The 24,001-nt window shown below is 41.0% G+C and overlaps 1 protein-coding gene across 16 annotated transcripts in view; it reads left to right on the top strand.

Moving 5' to 3' along the window:
• Window positions 1–983: 983 nt before the first annotated feature.
• Window positions 984–24,001, top strand: part of phldb1b (pleckstrin homology-like domain, family B, member 1b) — a 116,010-nt gene continuing 92,992 nt past the window's right edge. For 7 of the 16 annotated variants that reach the window (XM_040130850.1, XM_040130840.1, XM_040130838.1 and 4 more), the window contains exon 1: window positions 18,579–18,727. In XM_040130850.1, the coding sequence (XP_039986784.1) occupies window positions 18,656–18,727 (72 nt within the window). In that variant the 5' untranslated portion in view covers window positions 18,579–18,655. Of the gene's footprint in view, window positions 996–1,462; window positions 1,498–10,799; window positions 11,062–18,577; window positions 18,728–24,001 lie in introns of those variants that run through there. The other 9 variants (XM_040130833.1, XM_040130846.1, XM_040130843.1 and 6 more) reach the window with 6 other exon arrangements.

Raw genomic sequence — 24,001 nt, 5'->3', positions numbered from 1 at the left:
TGTAACCAAAACGAGAAATTCACAAGAAGACGACTAAGAGTCAACAGCCATGCTAGCAGCTCTGTGAGCTTTTAAGCTGAATGCTAATGTCAGCATGCTAACATGCTGTTGTTTAGCAGGATTAATGCTTTCACCATGTCAGTTTAGCACGTTAGCTCGCTAGAGTTCGCTAATTAGCAGTAAACAAAGTACAGATGGGGCCCATGGCAGGGTTTTTGGTCATAAACCAAAGTATGGAACAAATTACAATTTTGTCCTGATGGCAATGGATCAAAACTGAAGGGTTAAAAAAAAAAAATTTACAATTACAATTCATCATCCACAATCCGGTCGCTCTATTAAAAATAATAAGGATAATAGATAATGAATGTGTTGGGATATACGGCAGTTTGGGTGTTAAAAAAAATCACTCACTTCGTGCCATGTTCGAGAACCATGTGAGGGGACACCTACAAAGTATAAGTGATTTAAAAAAAAAACACACTGGTAAATTTCAGGACACTACATTTGAACATGTTAAAATGACATTAAATTAAAGGTGCATCCAGCCCAAAACGTTAAACCGTGCCTCTGTTGGGCACATTTTATGTGTTTGTGTTTTCAGTAGCTTAGGGTCTAAGGTCAAACCAACACGTCAGGTGTCAACACAGTCCCTCTCTTATTTCTTTAGTCACATTAGGTCTCGCTGTGTTAACTTCATAGAGGGTCAGAGTAATGGTCCCAAATCTCGGTGTAACTTCAGTTTAGTATAATTTTACCATGCAGCGATCATTCTTGCCGCATATGTGATTTAGGTTGAATTTAGGGGAGTATAGAAAATCTTTTTTTCACAGGTGGAAACAGCATCAGAGGAGGAGCTTCGATGTGTAGAAGCTGACTTGATTTTTATTTCATATTTTGTACATACAGATGGATTATGTGACAGAGGAAGTGGAACAGCCCTGAAGATGAGGACAGTCAGATGCTGAGCCGAGACGCTGTGGCCCAACAGATGGGTAAATGCTGGGAGGTGAATAGTTTGGAGGGGGTGAAAGGATGAGTATCTGTGTGTGTGTGTTTGGGGGGGGCTTTTAAAAGGGTCAGAGGGGGCGAGTTCAAGAGAGCTTACCAGCACCCATATTTGGACTGTGGGGTGTTGTTGGAGGAGGAGGGGGGGGTTAATAGCAGCCCTCCAGTCATAAAAAGAGGGTGTGTCTGTTTTACAAATGAATGAGCAAGCTGATAAGCTTTGCAAAGGGTCTCAGAGGAGGAAGAGAGAGAGGGGAGAGCAGGGCAACACTGGAGCAGACACTGTTGTCTTTGGCATGTTAAACACACAGTCTGCACGCAGACACCTCACACTGCCGAGCACACGGGGACTCAGTTTGGGTGTTTTGACTGAATTTGAATCAGAAGATCAACCGATTTCCTGAATGGAGCGTGGAGCTGGTAAAGTTTGGTAGCATCTCGTATTTGTTGCTGGATTCAAGGATTATGCTCAAGAAAGTGCGATTCAAGGTAGGAAAATGTGTGTCACAGCAAAGGTCATCATGTTTTTGTGCATCTATTTGTACTTTTGTGAATAAGCTGTCGTATGCTTGTAATAGACACATCCATCCTATAGAAATCCTGTGTAGAGTTATAATAAGCTTAACTTTAAAGCGTTTTCCTCACATGCTCCGTTCACAGACCTATTATGTGGCACTTTCATAGAAAAAACATCCATCTTGTTGCTCTCAACCTTGACATAACACAGTGATCCAACCAGTATCAGCTTCGTGAATCTTTTCCAGTGGCTATTCTAAACTCTTAATGGCTCTTTCCTGAGGAAACTCCTCTGTCTCACAGGAAGTGATGTGTACTTTTCCAAAATTAAATTTCACAAGTGGCGAAAACATCATAAGTGAACGGACAAATCGATCAGAGAAGTACAACACACAGCACAGACAAAAAAAAAACAGTCTTACATCAAAGATAGGGAAAAAAATTATGATGAAATACACGAAACTCTTACAGATAACTTATCCTATCTATCTGTATCCAATGGAACCATGTAACCACTCTTAATCCACCTGTAATCCACAAGATTTGTGTCTCATCCTTTTAACAAAAACCTACAGTATGTGACTGAACAAAGCTGTGCTGGGCCTCTGTTGGATCTGCATCAGCAGCCCTGCCCGCAGTTCAAAGGGGAAACCTGCTGCCTGCTGCTCAGCCTGCGTGGTCACACTGAGGCGATAATTACGGCACGGGGACAGCAACAAGAGGAGCTGTAGCTACCGGCTCTCACCAGCTTTAAATACCACTCTAAAAGATGTACTGTAGTCACCGATGTGGGCATGAAACAATGGAAGAGACAGCAGCAGCTGTCCTCCTATTATCTGACACGGTACATTAGTTTATTATTATTTCTTCATGGCAAGTGTGACGCATTCACACATTCCCTAATCCCTTTTTTTTTTTTTTTTTGTTAGATTGAGGGCATCTATGTTCATGTGTCTGTATTTTTACTTTACAAACCTTTGAACCCTTTACCTCTTAATCCACCATTGCACCTGTCAAAATAAAAGTCACAAAGTGCTATAGAGACATTCAAAACATCGGGGGGTATACATTAAAGAACACACACATATTCTTAAAACAGATCAAAATCAACAAATTCTCTTAATATTTTTATTTGGCGGTTTCTTTATGTATGCCCCGCTGGCTACACTTGCTTTTTTCTTATTTTCCCTGTGCTTTATTCTGTTGCACTGTTTCTCTCATTGAAGTTGCATTGTATTCTGTGCAGTTAGTGCATTTAGTCTCGAGACTTTACAAAGTAGAAACTGGCTACTAAGTCTAGTCTTGACTTGGGTTTTAGGAACAAAATCTATTGATGGATTCGTTACTGCCTTTGCAGGGGTCACATTGGCGACGTGTAACCCATCCTGTAGCTGTCGGTCATTCATTGCCGGTAACGTGGCAGCCATCATGCTCATGTGATCATATCATGACTGTCACAACTGACAGTATGTAGTTAATGAAGCACTGTAAATTTAGAGTTTAGTCAAATGGTACAGGACAGAGTGGATGGGAGTGAAAGAGATAACATGTTTTCCCATGTCATTTGCTACTAGTCTCACCTGTTACTGCCAGCTGTTCTTGCCATCCACTCAGAGGTGACACTTTTCCCAAGCGGTGTGTCAAAGGGATCCTGAAGCAGAGGGGCAGGTCCCCTAAAAGTGAGAGCGACCGCAGCCAAGTAAACAAAAACAGTGAAAGAAAGAAAGAAGCTTTCCAGAGGAAGTTACAAATGGACAATTCGGATTAAGATCCGGCAGTTCCTCCTGCACAGCAGTGAGTGAGCTTTTTTATCCGGATTAACATAAACTCATGAACATTTACTGGCCTTCACATCTGGAGACTCATGCAGTGGCAGTCAGCGTGCAGAAGTTCCCCGTTAGAGCTATAATACAAATACCGTATCTGTAGCATCACCTAGGTCTACATTTTAAAATGTTTTTGGAGCACCATAAGCATGTTTATGAGACCACTTAAGCATGGTTTATACAGTAAGTCTGTCTATAGATCTTTTGGTATAGCACCGGAGTGTGCCGGGAAAAAAAAGGCAGACTCAGAGAGGATATTGGATGAATTCTGTATCTGTATGTGGAATTTGCTCTCTGTGACCATTCACAGCAGCAGGTCAGCTGACCATCAAACTGTCCTCAGCTGCCTTTTGTTTGGATCTCTCGTCACACTGGTCTGCCACATTCTGTCTGTCACCATCTCCTAAACAACAGCATCTCTTTGACATCCAGATTCATTCAGTTGTTTTTTTTTTTTTCCCCCCTTTGGTTAATGGTTAGATTATTTTGTGCGAATACATTTTTTTCAGTCGTGAAAATTGAAAGTATTCGGTGAGTTTTTCTTTTAGTTGACTTGGAAAAAATCCTTTTGATTTAGGTTTTGGTGTACAAAAATCTTTCCTTTCCCCTCACTTTACTCAAAAAGGAACCACGTGTTGCAGCGGGTATTGAAATACAACAGACACGCAGGGCAAATTTTGAAAAGGTAGCCATCAACAAAGGCACAAGTTGAAGAAGTCTGGGATGGAAACATGTTGGCAGGCTGACATTAGCATTTAGCTCAAAGAGCCACTGTGCCTAAATATAGCCTCACAGAGCTGCTGGCACAGCTTTAGACTCCTAGTGTTGTTACATTTACAATTTAGCTCATTTAGAAATGTAATCGTGTGAAGCACAGAGGAGTTTCTTTATCTGTTGCTTTTTTTTCTTGGCTGCCAAGCCTGCATCTTGATGGTAAAACTGTACATTATTCTTATTTTTTTTCCAACGTTTGTCTGATCTTTACATTTTAAATACCACAAGTTCCAGAATAAAAGAAAAAGAGAGTATTAACTCAGTTAAGTCGCAGCTTCCCTGTTACCTGAAAAACATTCAATCTTTGCTGGAAATCAACTCTCTGGTGGCCCTTTCTCACGGAGTGATCACTGTCGGCATCAAAGCTTAGTTTATTATCATTATGCTATTACACTGAAACCCAGTAGGGGGAAGGAGAAGAAGCAGAGTAGGTATCGTTGCAACACTGATAAATTGAATCTCTTTGCTTCATATCTGTCATGAATAATAATAACCCAAATCGTCATCCTTCACGGTTAATATCTGTCCAGCTGCTGCCACTAATTGACAGCGATGAAGCAGTTTACATCAGCAGCACTAGATGGCACTAGTGTCCTGCTTTTCCCCCGCTCTCCGTCTCACACATTGGCATGAAGAAATGATGCCTGAAGCTAAACTCTCAGTAATCCTTCCGAACACCAGCACTCCCAGACATTTGTCTATATTAAACCGCTGCTGGCCATTGTCAAAAAGAGGAACAAGATTGTAGCGCTGAAAGACGGAGCATGACATGAAGATTGACATGGAAGACATTGTCGGAATACTCAATCACTCAGCAGTGGCGTTGTTCAATAACAGATTTTAAACAGCAGATCTGCAGCTTCCTTCAGTATGGCCCCGGGCTGCGGGGGCAACATGTGGGAGTGTGATCCACCACCCATCGACTAAGAAACATATCCTGGCAAAAAATGATGACCCATTTCCTTCAAATCTTTACAGTACATTCCTCCCCCTCTGCCGGCCCTGAATCGCTTGGTAATTGAATTTCCATCCCGGTCGACAGTATCAGAGGCGTGCAGAGACGTCCAAGCTTTTTGTTCACTGAGTGAGATACTCCAATCATCTCAAAGGATCAAGTCAGCGCCCATCTAGGCCTTTGATGTTCATAATGAGCGCTTCCCTCAGCTCAGCCCTGCAGCATTACTCTGTATGTTTCTATAAAGGCGTTAGGATTTGAATGGATGCGTGGGTGCTGTTGTGGCGCAGGGGGAGGAGGGGAGCCCAGCCAAATGTGCTTTTCATTAAAGATGAAAGGGGAGAGAGCTTTTACCGTCTCAGGCGTCTGTTTATGCTAAGTGTGAGGGTGTGTGTATGTGTGTATACACATGAAAAAGAAATTTACCTTTGACCCCCAGTGATTTGTGGTTACCTGGAGGCACTGCACAGATGAGAGGATGAGGCTCAGTGCCATATTGGCTAGCATTTTTCTATCCAGACAGATGCTAAGAGGGAAATATAAAAGACAATTGAAGGTCTTCCTTGCACTTGTCGCGTCTCTTTGTATATGCACTGCATGCATATTAAATCTGCTCGAGGCAATCTCGAACATATTCAGTTTTCATACCGTTGCTTCTGTAGGCGCAAATCCCATAATAAATGATGTGATGTCTGTACATTTTTCACCAGCCGCACAAGTCTGCAGTGCCTTAAAGCTTCAGTTATAAATATTTCCTGTATTACCAATGGATCGAATGTCTACATGTAATGCGAAAGATGTTGCTCGTAGTGACTCAGGTTGGTTACAGGTACGCTGTGGAGTTTTTGAGCTCTATGGGCGCCATGGAGCCATGTTTTCATCTGTGGGTCCCGGTTTTGTTGGTGTTGGACGGAGGAGGATGCACATGCATGAGCACACAAGCAATGTGATACGGATTCACGCCACTGGTTTCATGCTGGTCTGCTAATCGACAGTCGGTGGTGATAACACACAAAGAAGATTAGCAATATGCCCACAAAGGCAGGGACCAAGAAGAGTGCTGGCTAACAAACCTGGATGTTAACAATGAGGGATTTCAAATATATTAAAAAAAAACTGGCTTTGCAAATGTTGTGTGAGGAATGAAATGCTCTCAACATGTTTCTTATACTTCAAGGATATTTTTTGTTTGTTTACCTATAATATATCAGTATGCGTAAAATGAACGAGAGGCAAAAGTGTTTATACCGGTTTCCAATGGCCACGCTTGAAAGGTGAGTGAAAAGTGTAGAGGGGCGAAATGCAAAGAGCCAAACGAATGCGGATGATAGCGCACACTTTACACTTTTACATAGTCAAGCACTTTGTTCGAAGCACTCTGAGGTCCTTGTTGTTGTTGTTTTAGTAGCTATGGTTCAGTCTCACTGCTCTTATCAACCGTTTTTCCTCTGGGCAGCTTTTTTCAGCAAAATAGGTCGAATAAACCAGATGTAGGTCACTTGGCAAACAGCAGCTAGGACAATAATTCGGCGAATAGACTGTGAACATAGTGTAGCGTCTGGCTGAAAATAATGATTCTTTTTTCAGGTGTTGCTAAGACCAAAAGAGAACTTATAAACAGAGTAAATACTGGGCTCACGTTCATCAGTTCCTGACCTGTATCTAGATTATCTCATGCATCAGCTGCATGATTGGTTGATTGGATAATTGCATGAATAAGCAGGTGTACAGGTGTTCCTAATAAAGTGCTTGGTGAGTGTATGAAGCCAATGGAAAGATGCCACTAGGCAAGAATGGACACTTTGCTGGGGGCTGAGCAAACTGAGGTGAACAAGTGTCAGCCCGAATATAAAATGTTTAAACTTGAGTGAAAAAATTATCCCTTATCCTGGAGGTTTATGAATCTAGCATTACTTCATAAACATACAAAGACAAAAGGAGAAAGATAGTGGGACTGTAGTAAAATAACAGAAAGAACTGGAGTTCCTGGTGAGCTCTTAGAAATGCAAACACACACACGGACATACGCCAACCGCACACGGAGTCGGGTCATGCTAGCTAGCTTACAGCTAACATCTGCACACTGACTGTTTGGTCCGAATCCTAGTCTGAATAGACAATGTCTGCGCAAACTGTGAGGTCGACCTACTCAAGAGGTTGAAAAGATGCTGCATGGCACAAAAGGAATACATAAAACAAATAGAGAGGTGTGGTTGGCTAATTACAAACAGCACAGATTAAAGAAGGAATACAAAACCATGTTACTGGAAGGGGGAGGAGATATAACAGGCATTTTAGCTCAAGAACAGACAGCCACGCATTGTTGTAGCATTACTGAGCAGTTGAAAATGTGGGTAGGTGGTCACGGTGGGAGGCAGAACTCGTTTCCAAAGCGGAGAGTGAGCAAGGAAGGGAGTTTTGAATACAAGACCTCTCAGTAGTGATTAACACTCCCGTCAGCCCACATGGATATATTATAGCCTTTATACACTGTGCAGCTTTAAGTGTCTGCACCAGCTGCCATAACCACATCAGAATTAAATTTGGATAAACAGATTGAACACGTTGTGTCTCAGTCGGTTTTGGATGTTTTCCTCTGTAACAGCTGTGTGACTGAGGCGGACTGACGAGTGTACTTCATATAAATCATACAAATCCCATCCAGCCTTACAGGAATGTTAGGCATGTGCAGTTTGTCATGTTATTTAAAATAAAGCTTTCACAGATCCGGACATGCAGGCATTTGCTGTAAAGCGTATACACACACAAATGCATGCGGCAGTTTCAGCAGGAATTTGGGTTTAGTGTTATCACTGCGGAGAGCCTAGTTAAATCCAAATAACCAGTTTGGTCAGAGAGGGATCCCCAGCTATGCAATGTTGATGTTAGTCTGCAGCGGTTCTGCTCTCCACAGCTGCATAAATTACTGTAGACTGTAGAAACACAACATTACTTTTACTCTTTTAAGCTACATGCATGTGAATCAGTCTCGTCACAGAATGTATGTAAGTGTTATTTCACTTCCGTGCAGGCAAAACTCTTTGCCACAACAAACATAGCTCAGACACTAGTGTACGCTCCACAGCACGTTGTGGGTGTACATGTCCATATTTGTGTGACCTCAATCTTTTTTGTGAGTCTGTCTGGACATTTGTATTCTATTTATGTTGATCCTCTCTCGCACAGAGCCAACAGAGTGGTCAGTGTCACGGCAGGCTGGAGAAATTACAACATCGGAGAGCTACGGTTCAGTGTACCGCATTTCTGTCTCTGGACACCTCCATGCGCTTAGATCTGTAAATGTTCTCTATCAACAACACGTGGGAACAAGAACCAGAATTGATTTTTATGTATGACATGTTGTCAGTTTGCCAAGCCAGGATTTAGCCAGGTCATCATTTACCATAGCTGTTGTGAGAACACAGGTATGCCCTACGTTAAAGGGACAAGCAACATCCTGCCGTGTGTAGTCAGCACTCCTAAAGGAAAAAGCTGATTGAAAGAGGAAGATGATTTCATACAGGGCACCAGGGGTAAGTTAATGAGTTGAGGGGTATGAAAATGAATCATATGCGATGGCCTCACAGTCCATGGCCATGAGATTGGGTGGAGATTTAGGAGTGACGTGTTCTTAAACACGATCATAAAAGCAACAAATAGGGGGATATGTTTTGGAAGCATGCTGTTCATTACTCCAGAAGAGTTCCACATACGAGGAGAATCTACGACAAGGAGCACTGAAACCGTTCAGGAGGCCTGTGGTGGAAAAGCACTGTACTAAGACACTTAAGGGTGGTCTTGCCTTTAACTCATCTGTTGTCGCCGTCCTTTGAAAGCTGTGGCTCTCCAAAACCTTTCATAAACTAAGAAAAACACACAGCTTCATTTTTCAGATAATCCAGTGGGGTTTTAAATAGTTGTTTTAGTTTCAGAAGTAGGGAAATTTTCTCAGTAGAGGAACCGAATCCTTCAGCTTACACGAAATTTGGAGATACAAGTGGACAGTGTGTAAAAGATCAAACTGCTGTGTGTGAAAGTTAATTCTTGACCGTGGTAATACTAGTAGTTAAAAATAATCTCAACTCAATGCCCCCTGACTAGCTTTTTCTTCATGAGCAGCTGGAGTTGGCTCAGCTGGAACTTTGGCTGCTGTAAACCCCATGACGGAAGTTCCACATTTAGGTCACATGATGATGACTGAGCTATCTCAGTTGGCTGACCGAAGACAGAGAAATGCAGTTACTTTTACTTTTTTTTTTTTTTCTTTTATTTGTCTAATCTGGAGAACTGAACCTGGAAATGTTGTTGGTTCTATGTATGAAAAGGCCTTTTGACAAGCAGAGTCATAGTGGTTTTCGAAAAGTACACAACCAAGATTCCTGTGGATTTCTGTGAATATTTCACTCTAAAATACAGTAGTTCACAGAATTAGACTGATCCCTATTAAAAAATGTGTAGGAGGTGCCTCCCGGTGGCCTAGGGGTTTAAGACACTGACAATATATGGTATTTGCAAGGCCTATTTGAGTCCGCCGGTGCCCTCTGATGCATGTTGTCCCTCGCCTATCTCAACACTGTCTATGGCACCAGTATTGTCGCAATATTCTTTGCAAATGTGTTTGATTAATTATTAAACTGTATTTCAGTCTGTACGTGTTTACTCAGATTTGTGAATGCGTGCATAAATCTCTAAATGTATAAGATTTGTATCATACAGAAGCGCACTGTTTTTAAAACATGCAGTCATACAGATTTCTGTAGACCATGTACAGTACTAGATGTGAACATGTTGGAAAATGGGGCTCAGAATAAGTAGCTTCAGTGTGAGAGAACAAATGTCTGTTCTCCAGTGAAAAAGTTTCCCCTTCCCTGTATCCCACTCATGTTCAGCACCTTGTTTATATACGAGTCCAGTTTAAGGTTAACATTTCGGCAGGACTTCATGAACAACACAGGATTTCTTTATCCAGAAGAATGAGTGCCTTGTGTACCCATGTTGGGGCGAGGCTGACCGGAGAGAGAGAGAAGGTACGTGTGCTCAGGCAGTGTGTGTGTATATGCGAGTGTGTACATGTTTTTGTTACCTCTTTGGGACCTTTTCTGGTATAAACACCAACCTTGATGGGACCGGTACTCCTCATGGGGACCAAAGTCTGGACCTCATAAGACAAAATGTCATTTCTGAGGTCCTGGTTAAGGTTAGGGTTAGGGTGTGGGTTAGGCTGTCCACCGTGAATCTGAATCGAGGTCAATGTAATGTCCTAACGGGTAGCTGCGGAAACGTGTGTGTGTGTGTGTGTGTGTGTGTGTGTGTGTGTGTACTTGTACTTGTACTTGTACTTGTATAATATATATACCTTTATGGAGTGAGAACATTTTGGCTGGTCCTCACTTTCTGACACAGCTTCAAAGGGGTGTTTGAGAGTTAAGACTTGGTTTTAGGGATCAGGTTAGAATCAGGTTTAGGTTAGGGTCATGGTAAGGGACTAGGGAATGCATTATGTCAATGTGTGTCCTCACAAAGGTAGTAGTACAAACTGTGTTTGTGCGTGTGTGTGTGTGTGTGTGTGTGTGAGTGAGTTAGAGCGAGAGTGAGTAATGCCAAAGTAGAGAGAGGGAGTGAGTGAAAGACCATGCATGTGAGTCAACAGAGAGTGAGAGGGAGGGGACCAGCAGCCGCCAGACAGTGTGTGTCAGCAGTGTCGGCCACATGGCTTTAGCCAAGTGTGTGTTATGACCGTGACCGACAAGAGTGTGAGTCAAGAAGAGACAGTGAGTGAGAGACCCTCACGACAGAAGAGAGAGAGAGAGCAGACACAGAGAAAGCCACCTCTTTGGATACCGTTTGGTTTTGTCTCTTTTTGTGTTTTTGAATTGTGACACCAGCAGTCCCGTCCCGTTTTTATGAGCAGCAGTGGTGTATTTCTTTAGTCTTGTGCTGTTACTGGACCGTCCCACCACACAGACCCAGCCACACAGTCAGGTAAAGCCGAAGCTTCAAACATTTAAGATTAAAGGGGGAATTGCTGTTTTCAAACTGGCAGCTTGTTTTGAAGACGCGGGGGTTAAGTGTGTCTGTGCGCACATGTGAGTGTGTTCTTTCCTTTTTTGTGGTTAACAAAGTGCAATTAGAAAGAAGCGGAAGACTTGTCTTTTATGTCATGATTTGCAAATTATATTTCTTATATCATCATGTGATTATAATGATTTCCATGCACTCACAGTATAGAAGCTACTGAAAATGTAAGAAAGAACAAAAAAAAACAAACCTTGGTTTCAAACTTAATTATGGACCTGCTGCTCACTGTCTTCATCACAAATCATTCAACAGAAGATGAACTCTTGATTGTCTTTTTCCTGTGTGGGATCTTGGGGACGTTTTCTTCTTTAGAGGCCGAGTGTGTCCTTGGTTTATCTGCAGTGCAGACACAACAATTCAGGCTGAGTTTTTCAGGTGGAGTCTGCTCTCTTTAACGCTTGTGACAGTTAGGCTGGACTGCTCCGGATGTTGCATCACATACAGAGCTGAATAAGCTAGATTTAAAGCTGCACTAATCAGTATTTTCCTATTAACAACTAGCACGTGAACACAATGGAGAATTTAGCAGATAACGCCACAGACATTTTTCTCAGGAGTTGGTGGAGACCAAAGCAGAGGAAAAAAGAGAGGGAATATTGGACTTAGATTCACCAGATGGACAGAAACATGAAATGAACGCTGATGTGCTAATGCTGCGTGTCTGCTGGATGTGTAGGGCAGCTGTTTGTTAATACATTACCAGGACAACTGTACAAGGTGATAATATATCAGTCTTGTTCTTTCAGTTGGTTTTACTTCCTCCATATTACACACAGTTTTATCCAAGTACATTAGTTTGCCTTGAATGTAAATTTTTTTTGCAACACTGCTATCTGCAGATGGCACTATGGATAATGGTAATTGTAAATACTTAAACATAGTCTAACAGTAGAACGAGTAGAGAAGAGTCATTGCGTGAGCAAACTGACATAACATATAATGTCGGTTAAACAGCAGTTATCACTATTAGTTAGTTGGGCTTACTTTAAATAATCCAAAACAAAATCTTACGTTTTGTCAGAAGCACCCCACAAATAATTTTTTTTTAGCCCTAACCAGGAATAAGCACAGCTAAGCACAGATAGACAGCGTTGTTGTACCTAGAGGATAATAAAGGATAAATAAGTTATAGATGGCAAAGAAAAGTGCAAAGCATGGGTCTGTGAGAGGCAGCGCGCTCTCACTGCCACGTTAGTTTCTCCGTCCTCCCACCCTCCTGAAACACAGGCTGCTTTATAGGCCGAGGGGGAGAGAGACCCATACAGGGTTTGGTGTTGTTTGAACCCCCCGACCAAAGCAGAGCTGGGCCACATTTTTTGGGCGCCTGGCAGAGAAAACGCCTGTGCAGAGTTCCCAGACTGCAGCGACTCTCCAGCTAGTGATAATAAATCCTTTGTTATGTGAGCTCATTCTGTTAAGAGCGTAATCAGGCCAGCACAGAGGCACTCTATCTACTCCCCCCTCACCCTCAGCCCACACCCAACATCCATCCAGTCCCATTCCCTTACTGGCTCCCTTGTGTTGGGTCTTAATGCCTCCTCTGCATGTTCTGGGCACTCCACTTGTTCTATTAGCGATACTAGTGACCTTGAATGTGATCAGGCAGTTTATTTATTTTCCTTGAGAGAGCCAGCCTTGGCATATATTTCCACTAGAAGACTGTAATACGCTTATAATTTCAGTGTATCACGGCTGGTTAGTGTAAGACCCTTGGGAAATAAACTAATTTTTAGATGTAAAATTAGCAAATACTGGCATTTGTTGGTTGTACATTTGGAGTTGGAGTCAGAGCATCATTACATGCTGCCAGTTTTCTTCACAGCCCCACAATTACAACATCAGGGTCTTGGTGGTGAATTGTCGGTGGTGTCAAACAGTGTGAGTGGTAATTCACCACCGTCTGTAAAGTGGAGTGGGTGTGTACTAAAGATTATTTCACATGACACTAATTGACTGGTTTGATTAAAAAAACAAAAAAACAAAAGTTAATGCAGTCTTTTACATGATTTCTGTATTTTACTTGACATAGAATAACACCCAACTCATAATAAAGCAGAATTATCCTTTAAAGTGAAGTGGAAAGATTTAGATTGAATTTAGATGGATGTTGGATAGAATCTCTGACTAATCCAGAGAAGTGAGTTTGTAACGGGGGAAGAAGCAGTGAGGATGAGGTTACTGTAGGTCAGATTAGGGTTATACGCTATCCTGATTTACATCTCACTCCACTTTGTTACTCACACAAGCAGCTATGCAATCTACAGTCGGCTGCCTCTCTAACAGCTGCAGCATATGCTCTCTCTCTCTCTCTTCCTCACACACACACACACGTGCAAAAAACAGGCAGCCAATCATGCATGCATGTCATCTGCATAATGGGATATGACCTCTGCAGATTTCTCCCCCTAAATTTTTTTCCTCCCCCATCATTTCCTCCCTTCATTGTGTTTGTGTTTTATCTGCAGCATGCCTTCAGGCCCACGAGTCATCCCAAACCAAAGACATAATTGTTCTCAGACTGCTCACCTCACTTCACTTCACTTTGTTGTCTGACAGCGTTTTCCTCTGTTATACTCACAGACTTAGATTTAAAGACTTTTTGAGATTTTTTTGGTTTATATCACAATTACTTACAGCATCTAACCAACGGAAAGGAATGTGCTGCAGTTGTATACACGCACACTCACACGCATGCAAAAACAAATACACACACATCACAGTGTTCTTCCCAGGGGGTTGCCACGGTAACAAAGGATTTGGCAGAGGCAGCAGTCTGGTAAAGGATGATCTCATGGTATTTGGCTGCTGCTCCTCATCTTCACCTGGCCTATTGGAAAAACACAAACACACATGCGCGCGCGTGCACAAACACACTGTTTGATACAAAAATCCGTAAGCAACCTAGCACCCTAATGCACTGTAGTGTTACCAGGTGTGTCATAAACTAAAAGGAAACTTTAATGATTGCTGCAGGGATATTGCACAAAATAGTGCAAGACAGCCAAGAAAAAAATAGGATGTAACTAGCAAATGAAAGTGTATTGGGCAAATATGGGGTTCAACAACATATTTACTGTAAATATGTAAAAAATGAAAAATGTCTTTGAAAATGAAATATGATTTTATTAGTGCATATAAAATGAAAGCAGCAGCACATATTGAGACAAAGATACTTTAAAAAAATATGCCATAAAATCATTACTATTTAAAAAAAAAAAAAAAAAACACCCAACAGAGGAAAAAGAATTGAACTCATGCATCATATTCCAGTTTTTTTCATTCGCCAACTCACTTTTCTCTGCACTGACAAAAACTCTTCACGTAGTCCAATTTACCGACATGCAGCTTAGCACAACGTTTCATCTCATATCCAAAATGCATTAATGCCACCAAAACGCTTTCTCTTGATCAACTCTTGAGCCAGAAAACTGACATTTGCCTTCCAACAAGAAAACTTTGTCACTCAGAGCACACTGACCTAAAAACAGTAACATCAGGTGGCATTATAATACGTGCCACTGCTGTCTTTGAAGTAGCTTTTATTTATTAATTTATTTGGCATAAGTCAAGATTCATTACAAAAGCACAAAGAATGACATTTCTTTACTGCATAGGATGTGCTAACTTACATGCCACAGAAATGAATCAGAAATTGCACAAAAACAAAGAAAAGTAATTCACTAATTCCAGTAATGTAGTACAAAACTATATATATTCACTATGCATACTTTTATAGGATAGCTAAAGATATAGAGATATAGTTGTGTTGACTAGTCAGCCCGGTCTTCAGCATCTGGCTACAAGTTCTCATCAACATCCAACCTTACGTCCTCTCCTGCAATAAACCTGAGAGAGAATTTTTTTTTTTTTTTGCGTGTCTGATCCATCCCTGACACTCTTCTGCAAATTGTGCTCAACCATCCAGGGTTCACTGTTTTCAAAGAGGGGCATCTGATCTTAAACTCTCCACTTCCATGAGGGGAAGAATTCATCTGTGAGGTTGAGGAATGCAGAGTAAGGTGAAACGCCACAGTGTCCCACACAATAACAAAATGTCCTGGATTTCACCCCGCCTGCATTTTGTTTCAGAGCAACGAAATGTGGTCCATAGTTCAGTCCAAATTGACTGCTGTTGTGCTGACTGTGTAAAGAGTTTTGAAAACACGAATTCAATATTGAGCAATGACAGAGAGTGCTGAATACAGAGAATGTGTGTATTCACTAGTGATATTATGCATGTTTTCCGGAGACTAACCCATAAGGAAGTAAAGTAAGTGTTTCCAGCGGTTGCTGAATGTCCTCATTGTAATGAGGCTGAAGGACAGGACAAAACAAAGAGATACAGAGGACTGTTTGGCTGTCTGTAAGCATGTCTGCTCTTTGGATCAGTTTCCATGACTCAAAGGGATATCCCACACTGCCTCCAGCCTCCATCCATTTCCCTTCCCTCCCCACCCCTGCCTCCACCTACTCCCCGTCACTCCCTTCTTTCATAGTTTGCCACCAACAAAGCTCATTCTTCCATATGTCTAAGCTGGGTGGATTTTGGAAGTATGAAAATATTGTGAAGGAGAGCATCAAACTGCAGAGAGGAGAGAGGGGAGGGTGAGTGACAGTGAACGTATGTGTGTGTGGATGAGTGTTTGACTGTGTGTCATGTTAAAGTTAAAGCTACTCCTTTTCGGCTGCTAACGGGAGAGAAACATGCTGTTGTGTTTGTTCAGGGGCAAACAGGGTGATGTTGGGCTCATTAGTGAACTTGTTCTACCGAGATTCATACAGAAGTGTCTGCACTGAAGTAATGAAGTGAGTGCAGTAAGCTTTTATATTAGTTAGCCAATATACACCAGTCTAACCGGTAGCTGGTTTTAATGTTGTGGCTGATTGGTGTATAAAGCTATTTTAGCCCTTTATTAATGTTGGTCAAGTCAGATCTGGTCCAATCAGTTCAATTTATCTCCGATACAGTTGATTGATTATTTGAGAATTATTGAGTATTGGTTAAGTGTAATGCTCAAATGCCATGTTGTTTACATCCAGAATTTCAGTGATGGGACTAAATGTGTCAAGGACACTAATCATTACATTTTCTGATAATAAAAACTGTCCAGTTATAGAATATTGAACCGTTTTACAAAACAATTACAATTGTATGCAAAGGTTTGGGCACCACTGGGCAAATTATATTTTTTTGATTTTTGAAGTTGAAAGAATTAAATATAGTAAACTCTGTTTGCTGCACAGGTTGTATTTACTTTGTTTTACTTCAAAAATCAACAAAATATGTGATTTCAGTTTACAACTGTATATTACATTACTAACAGTAACTAAATACCAATGAAATGTACCAAATACAGTAGTTCTTAAGTTCAGTACAAACAATTTCCTGACTGGAAATTGACTGGAAATGTGCTGAGAATAAAATTTACCCTCAGACATAAAGTTTGATTGAGTGCAGATAAGGGAATCATCAAATCTATCCAAAAAGTTCTCCAACCTCATCGACCATGTAGGTCGTTGGTCCCTACCCTCTGATACGACCCATAGGAGTCTCTCCTGAAATAGTGCCCTTACAGCAGCAGGCATGCTGGACCTTCATAATTATGATTACAATAATAAACATAGGTTAAGCTTATGGAATGGCTATAGTTTGTTTAGGTTTGGGCACAAAAACTACTTGGTTCAGTTTAGGAAAAGACCATGGTTAGGGTTAGGTTCAGGTTTAACTAAATACGTCCTGAAGGTTAGAGGACCTTTTCTCATCATGGTTACAAACTCAGATAAGGTTGTGGAACGGTCACAAATAAAACAAACAGCGATGACTGTTGGTTTCAAAAGGGAAAAGAACAGCGGTCTACTGTGTCAGAGTCCTGCATTTTGTGGACCCAGCCTCGTGTATAGAGTGACGGGCAACGTCACTCTATACACTATATCCCCCGACTTCCTCCTTTCCCCTCGTCATAATTACTACAGCCGCTAGACTTCGCCTAACAATAAAACGTAACTATGGGTTCTAATAAGCTGCTCGAACAGACGACCTATGGAGGTTTCTACAGGAGGACAGTCTCAGTCTATCCCTTAAGTACTCTCTTCCTTTCTGAGCTTTCTGACTGACTCCAAACCGTCATGGTTTGGTAGCAGAGGTCGATTCGCTTTTATCGACAAACAACTGTGCTATCATGCTAAATGCTATCATGAAACAAATTAATTTTAGAAATTAGTAGCTTTGAACTTTTTGGCTTGTCACCCCTTAATATGAAGCACTGTATAGGTATGGCCCCTCATCACAAGTTATGGCCTGGATAAGGACATACACTGATCAGCCACAGTGGTAACTGGTTTGAATGTTGTGGCTGATCAGTGTACAGTTCAACCATTGAGTTATTTTATGGATATTTTACATTGAGGATTTTTTTCGAAGCTTGAGGATGTGAAGATGAAGCAAGAATTTGACAGGAAACATAAAAATGAAAATTATTTTGTGTAACATTGTTTAGCATCACCTTTTAATCATCATTGACCCCTCAGATTTATCTTGAGAAACCTTGAGGAGTCCTGACCCCTAGGTTGTGAACATTACATCAATGCTAACAGATAATTTTGCATAAAAAACTTCAAATGTTGCATATAATAAAAGTAATAATTTGTAACATGTTAATTTAAGTGATTAACTATTATGTTGGCTAGTCATTAAACAGTTATTAGCAGTTACAGCGAGTTATGATACAACTATAGCTTAATATAATAGTTAATGTAAAAATATAATATACTGTACTATTAATATAATAGTTTCATACTATGGTTAGTGTTTTAGCTTTTTGAGCCATTTGATATTTTCTGTAAAAATAGCATCTACTATACAAGTGTTGCATTTAAACATTAAAAACTGGGTAATATAAATGAGCAGTAATGGCAACCACAAGTGAACAGATAAACACAACAGAAACTGGGAAACTTGCCACGTCCTAACAAATCTTAACAAAGTTTTTTTTTCTTTTTTTTCAATGCAAAAAAAAAAAAGTAACATTCATCGTTTCTTCCAGACTTTTATTTGAGGCTGGGTTGAAATCTAGGCTATAAAACAAAATGTTCTTTCACACCTGGATGGAAATTTCACATTAGAATTTATTCAGGTTTGTGCTTCCTATTTACACCTTTAATGACTAATTATAAAACAAACAGGGATTCAATCTAAAACAACCTCTGATATTAAACACATATCCACTGTTTGATAAAAGCTCAGTACTGCCCCCTGATATGTTGGTCTAACCCTCACGCCCACACACACATGTCCCCTCTGGTGTGTTGTGGTCACGCAGTGTATTGTGAACCTTAGTGTGGGTCCTGTAGTCCAGTATGCAGCAGCAGGCCAGTAGCATTCCCACTCCTCCTCCAGAGGATTACTGCTGTTGAAAGAGCCTCTTTGTACCCGCAAGGCTGGAATGCCTGTCCAGCTCCACATCTTTGGGAAACACTGAGCCAAAAGTCAACGGAACCAATGAGCAATGGAATACCACATTCTCAATCCTCCATCCCACTGGTTTCCCTGTACAGTCCCCCTGCTCAAGAGGTATTGTAGAAGTGACTACTGACATTTACTCTTACTACTGTATTCCAGGTGTTTTCACGTTCATTTTTTGTTTGTGGTGGCTTAATGGCAAATCAGCCCAACCACCATTGAGCCTCTGGTGGTTGGTAATTAGTCACTGGGCAGATCTTGTTTCTATATTTGTCAAAAACTATAGAAAAAAATGGATGTAACATCTGTCAAATGAAACACTGGTCTCTAAAGGGATGCTTTGAAGTCTGGACTTTGGAGCTGATGTGCAACAGGCAAGCTGCAACCAACCACCACAGCTGATTGTGAAAGGCTGAGACAGCTGTCAATCAAGCAGACAGGCTCCAAAACATACTTATATTAAGGCCGTCATATTTATTTAATAGAACAATTATTCTTAAAATTGCTACCAAAACACATATCAGAAAATATTCAATCACTTGTTGGGGCATTGAAGCTGCATAAATCTATATCTTTGCCACTAAGATGTTAGCAAACAGTTGCCTATTTATGTATCCAGTAGACATGAGGCAACATTAGCATTCATTTCGAGTCATGTTTATGTCCAACTGATGGATGTAAGCCCAATGTTCAGACTCATTTTTAGCTTTCCTTTGGTCTTCATCAGCAGCTGAGGCAAATATCTGGCTCTTTACCTGCTAAATGCTTCACTACGTTCACCAGCTTGTCGCTAACTTTGGTTAAAGGCTATTTGGTGCTGGGGCTGAAAAAAAGGTTGGTGAAAGTTGTAGGGGTGAACCAAAACAGAAAAGTTGTGGGATGTACCAAAACCAAAACAATGAACCTAACATACTCAGTAGAGCTGAGGAGAACTGCAGTGTCTGGTGATAGTTTTGGATTCATCACCATAATCTTCCCCTTCACATTACATATAGCCATTTCATTGATTATTCATTGAAAATATTGATCAGTGTAGCTTTAGCATTTTGTACAAAAAAACTACTGACTTTGTACTTTGAGAGTGGTGGAAGTTGAGACTTTTTCAATGGACTTCCATATAAAAATTGTAAATTATTGAGTCCACTCCATTAGCAGTGGACTCAATAATTTAGCGGATCCTGGAAAAGCCTGAATCCCAGTGCATTTATTTATTACCAGCTTTATGGGGCTGAGCAAAGTTTTCATGCAAGGGTTCATATTTCAACTATTCTCTCCTGTTGATATGTGCATTCTGTGACTAACCATCTTGTGAAGCTGGTCATGTTTCTCATCACCTTCATTCTTATCACTATATTATTAGTCCTTGGCTCTGAGCATTTGTTGGCACAGCAGCACACTCTCCATCATTGTTAGTCTTGGACTGTGGCTAAGATTAGTCTCAGTAGATTGATTAGCTTGAAAACAGTGGAATTCAAGGAGCATGTCACGGAAAATCTAGGTTTTGAGTATGAAATACTCACCTTCTGTAGGATTGAAAAATGCACTGGAAAGTTTGTAGCTTGCCTACTCAAAAAGAACATCAGTTTGTTTTCATTATAGGGCTGAGAACTTGATACGCAGAGATGGAGTTATTATCAGCAACACAGCAAGTGGAAAAAGTGGGGGTGGGGTGTGTGTGTGTGTGTGTGTGTGTGTGTGTGTGTGTGTGTGTGTGTGTGTGTGTGTGTGTGTGTGTGTGTGTGAGTGTGTGTGTGTGTGTGTGTGTGTGTCTGTAAATTATATCTTATAACTGTTTCCACTACGACTCTTGAGTAATGAGGCACTCAGAGAAACACTGTGTCATCTCTGCCTGTGGCTCCAGCTTAGTGTCTTAGTAGAGTTGCCGTTTTGCTGTGCTGGATGAAAGTGGTTTGGATGTTGACAACAACTACTCCTCCGTGGAGGCTTTGAGGTGTAATTTCTACTGTCACTGGAGACAATAATCTGATAATGACAAGCCCTGTGATCCTCAGGACCGCTGAGCTGCAGTTTCACACATCTCTGCTGGCAATAATTTCATAGCTTTGATGAAAAACACACACTACAACAGACAGTCACTCAGGTTTTCATGTCCTGCTATTTGCTCTGTCTACCTACAGTATGTATATATAATTTTAACCCGTATTCACCTGTGGAAAGTTGCCTGAGCATCATGCCATTTTTCGGCTTTTTACAACGACACATTTCTACTTTTAGATAGTCAAACAGTCGTCCTGCTCAAGGGCATCTCAATAGTAGTCATTTAGGAAGGTGAGATTTAAATTCATTCAATTGACTCAGTTTTCTCCCATTCATTCCTGGGAGACCTCTAATTTCCTGCCACTCCAGTGTGCACACAGTATTTTTGTATAGAGATATGCATGTGTGTGTTCATACCAAATTGTGTGTGTGGAAGACACAGAGACAGGACAGCTGGTTTGTTTAGCCGCCTGCTGATAATGGCATATCTCCAACGCTCAGTGTTTCATGCCAAAATAAGGAATCTGTGTTTACTCATGCCATTGGGCTATGAGGGATATGCTGGTATCCCCCTGTGCATAGATTTGCATTTTAATGTGTAGTTCTTAGGCTAAGCTTTATCTGTGGAAAAATATTATTTTGCATAGACGTAATCATTCAGAACAAAATGTGATTCATTTTTCACACAAGTAAATATGAATGACCTTTCCATGGTGAAAAGTTCAGCACCGATACGAGTCTGGTTTAAGCATTTATATTGAACCCTGGAGCGTTTTCCTGTTTTATACAGTTTTGATGTCAGTACATAATTCACTGATTGGAACAAGAGTATGCTGACAGACCGTTTTTTTCAGTGCGCTTCCAAACCATATCTCATTAAAAGCTGAGCTTATCCCAAAAAGAAATACTCTTCTCTTCTGATCACCACATTGACACCTGATTTTCTAGCCAGATGAAGCTTGAGACAACTGAATCCGTTCATAAAAGCTCTGAAAATAGTAACTGGTGTCCTCATTCAAACCCAGGCAAATACGGTAACCTTAAAATTTTGCAGTAGTGACTATTGATAGTGGTGGTAGCAAACAGTTATAGAATTATTTTCAAAACTCTCACCAGAACACATATCAAGAAAATATTGAGACACTAAAGATGCATAATTAACTAGTTTTTTGTTTTGGTTCACTCTGGGACAGAGCTCCATCACAACCTGAAACAACTGTTTGACATATAGTGGCCTCAGAAACACGTTCAGGCTAACGTGCAAGCAAAGCCTTTGCTATTTACACATCCAGTGGACACACAGCAACAATAACATTCATTTGGAGTTGTGTTTCTGGCTACCTAATGAATGTCAGTCTTCTTTTAGCTTTGCTTTGGTCTCCACAAGCCCCTGAGAAAAATATCTGGCTTTTTAGAAGCTAAATGCTGCACTGTGTTCACCAGCTAGCTGTTCGCTAACTTTGTCTTTGCATAGTTGCTGGGAATAGTGAACAGTCGGTTTATCAGAGCTTTTAGCTGAAAACAGTTACATACCTGCTGTGGCAGGAAACACGGTTGATGAGAGTTGACCTATGGGCTGAAAATCCAAAACAAAAATCCAAAATAGACCTGTTAGCTTAGCTTAGCATAAAGACTGCAAGCAGGGGACAACAGCTAGTGTGGCTCTGTAACAAAATGCACCCACTAGTGAATTAACACATTATGTTGTTCTTTTAATCAATATGAAAAGTGCAAAAAAACAGGTTATAGTTTTACAGGGGTTACGTTCAGTTAAGCTAAAGAGCCGCTGACTTGTAGCTCCATATTTCTCTGTAAGATATCGGTTAGGTGGATTTTAAAAGATATTGAAGGAGCGCTTTGAATTCAGTTGGAATAGCTTTAACATGCCTATGTAGATGGACAAGATAAGAGGAAGAGTATAATTATGATCAGCAGATGGAGGTAATTTGTCCCAGTACCAGTTCCGCCACTTATCGCAAACATAACTCAAATAGTGAAACTCAAAGTTAGAAGCCTGAGCAGATGTGACAATGGCAAACGCCAGTGGTGTTCATGGTTGAGGTCCGTCCTGTCCTGCAACAAAGGCTAACCCTGACTCTGGCCTGTGTCACCAACAGGAAATGGTCCCTGGCTCAGCTCGCTGTACAGGAAGTCTACATATAGTGACACTCGGACTGCTGGATGAAGCTTCATCTTCTTCCTCTATCTGTCACACACTTCCTTTTGTCTGTTGCCGACACACTCTTTTTATGTCCCCCATTGAGTGTGGGAATGTGTATGACAACAAACGTATTCCCATATTGCGTTGTAATCTACATTTTTGCAACTATGCAAATGTATTACAGTAACCGTTTTTCTTCCTTAGAATCAGTTTGTTTGTTCTCGAACCAACCCTTATTCATTTTATTCTCCTTTTAGTCTGACATGAATTATGTTTTTTTTTCTTTCTGACACATTATTTGTGTCAATAAGCTGTCAAAGCTCACAAAAGAGAAAGTTGTTGCTGTTGTTTTTGTAGCAGTTGTTTCTTGACGCATGCATGCTCGGCCCATAAAGCTTGTAAATGCTATTTTTAGGTTTGAATGCCACCGCTCGCGTGAAGAGCAGTCATGCCTATGCAGTCTGCCACTGTATATTTTATGTTGTAAAAAAATAATGGTGAAAAGTTGGAGGACATTGTTTACCAAACTCCCAAAGATGGACTTCTTCCTGTGTCCCCCACCAAAAAGTTCACTGCTCCAGGGTTTCCAATGTCTTTTAATACTTTTAAGGCAGAATTCTTAAAAAGTAAATTAATTGAAAGTTCCTGTTAAGTTAATTTGTGTGCTGTGCATAGGTTACTGACATCACCTAACAGGAGACATTTTGACTCGCCATTGGAAAGGCACAGGTATTACTAACGGGGCGGCTCAGGTGGAGGAGCGGGTCGTGAACTCACCGGAATGTCAGCGGTTCAATCCCCGGCTCCTCCAGTCACACACCAACCCCAAATTGCCTCCGATGTATTATCGCTGTGTGGATGTGCATATAGAAAAGCGCTGTATGAATGTGTGTGTGAATGGGGGAATGTGGCATGTAGTGTAAAGCGCTTTAAGTGGTTGATAAGACTAGAAAAGCGCTATATAAGTGCAGTCCATTTAATAAATATAACATCCTCAGTGACAGGATGACAGTAGTTCCAAAGTTTCCGTCAACATTTTGCACAAATTTTAAACAAATTTCAAGAAATTAGGCAAATGAAAACATGAGAATCAACATGTGTTTCCATTCACTACTGTTATGTGAATTTCAGGAGCCGGGTGCATTGAGATGAACAGTTGGTGGCGCAATTTCTCCAGTCCAGGGCCATTAAGCCATTGCAGGAGGACAGCATGAAATGGGATGACA

This window comes from Xiphias gladius, chromosome 7, assembly GCF_016859285.1.
Source record: "Xiphias gladius isolate SHS-SW01 ecotype Sanya breed wild chromosome 7, ASM1685928v1, whole genome shotgun sequence".
In the NCBI taxonomy this organism is placed as follows: Eukaryota; Metazoa; Chordata; class Actinopteri; order Istiophoriformes; family Xiphiidae; genus Xiphias; species Xiphias gladius.
This window is presented reverse-complemented; position numbering and strand designations above follow the sequence as displayed.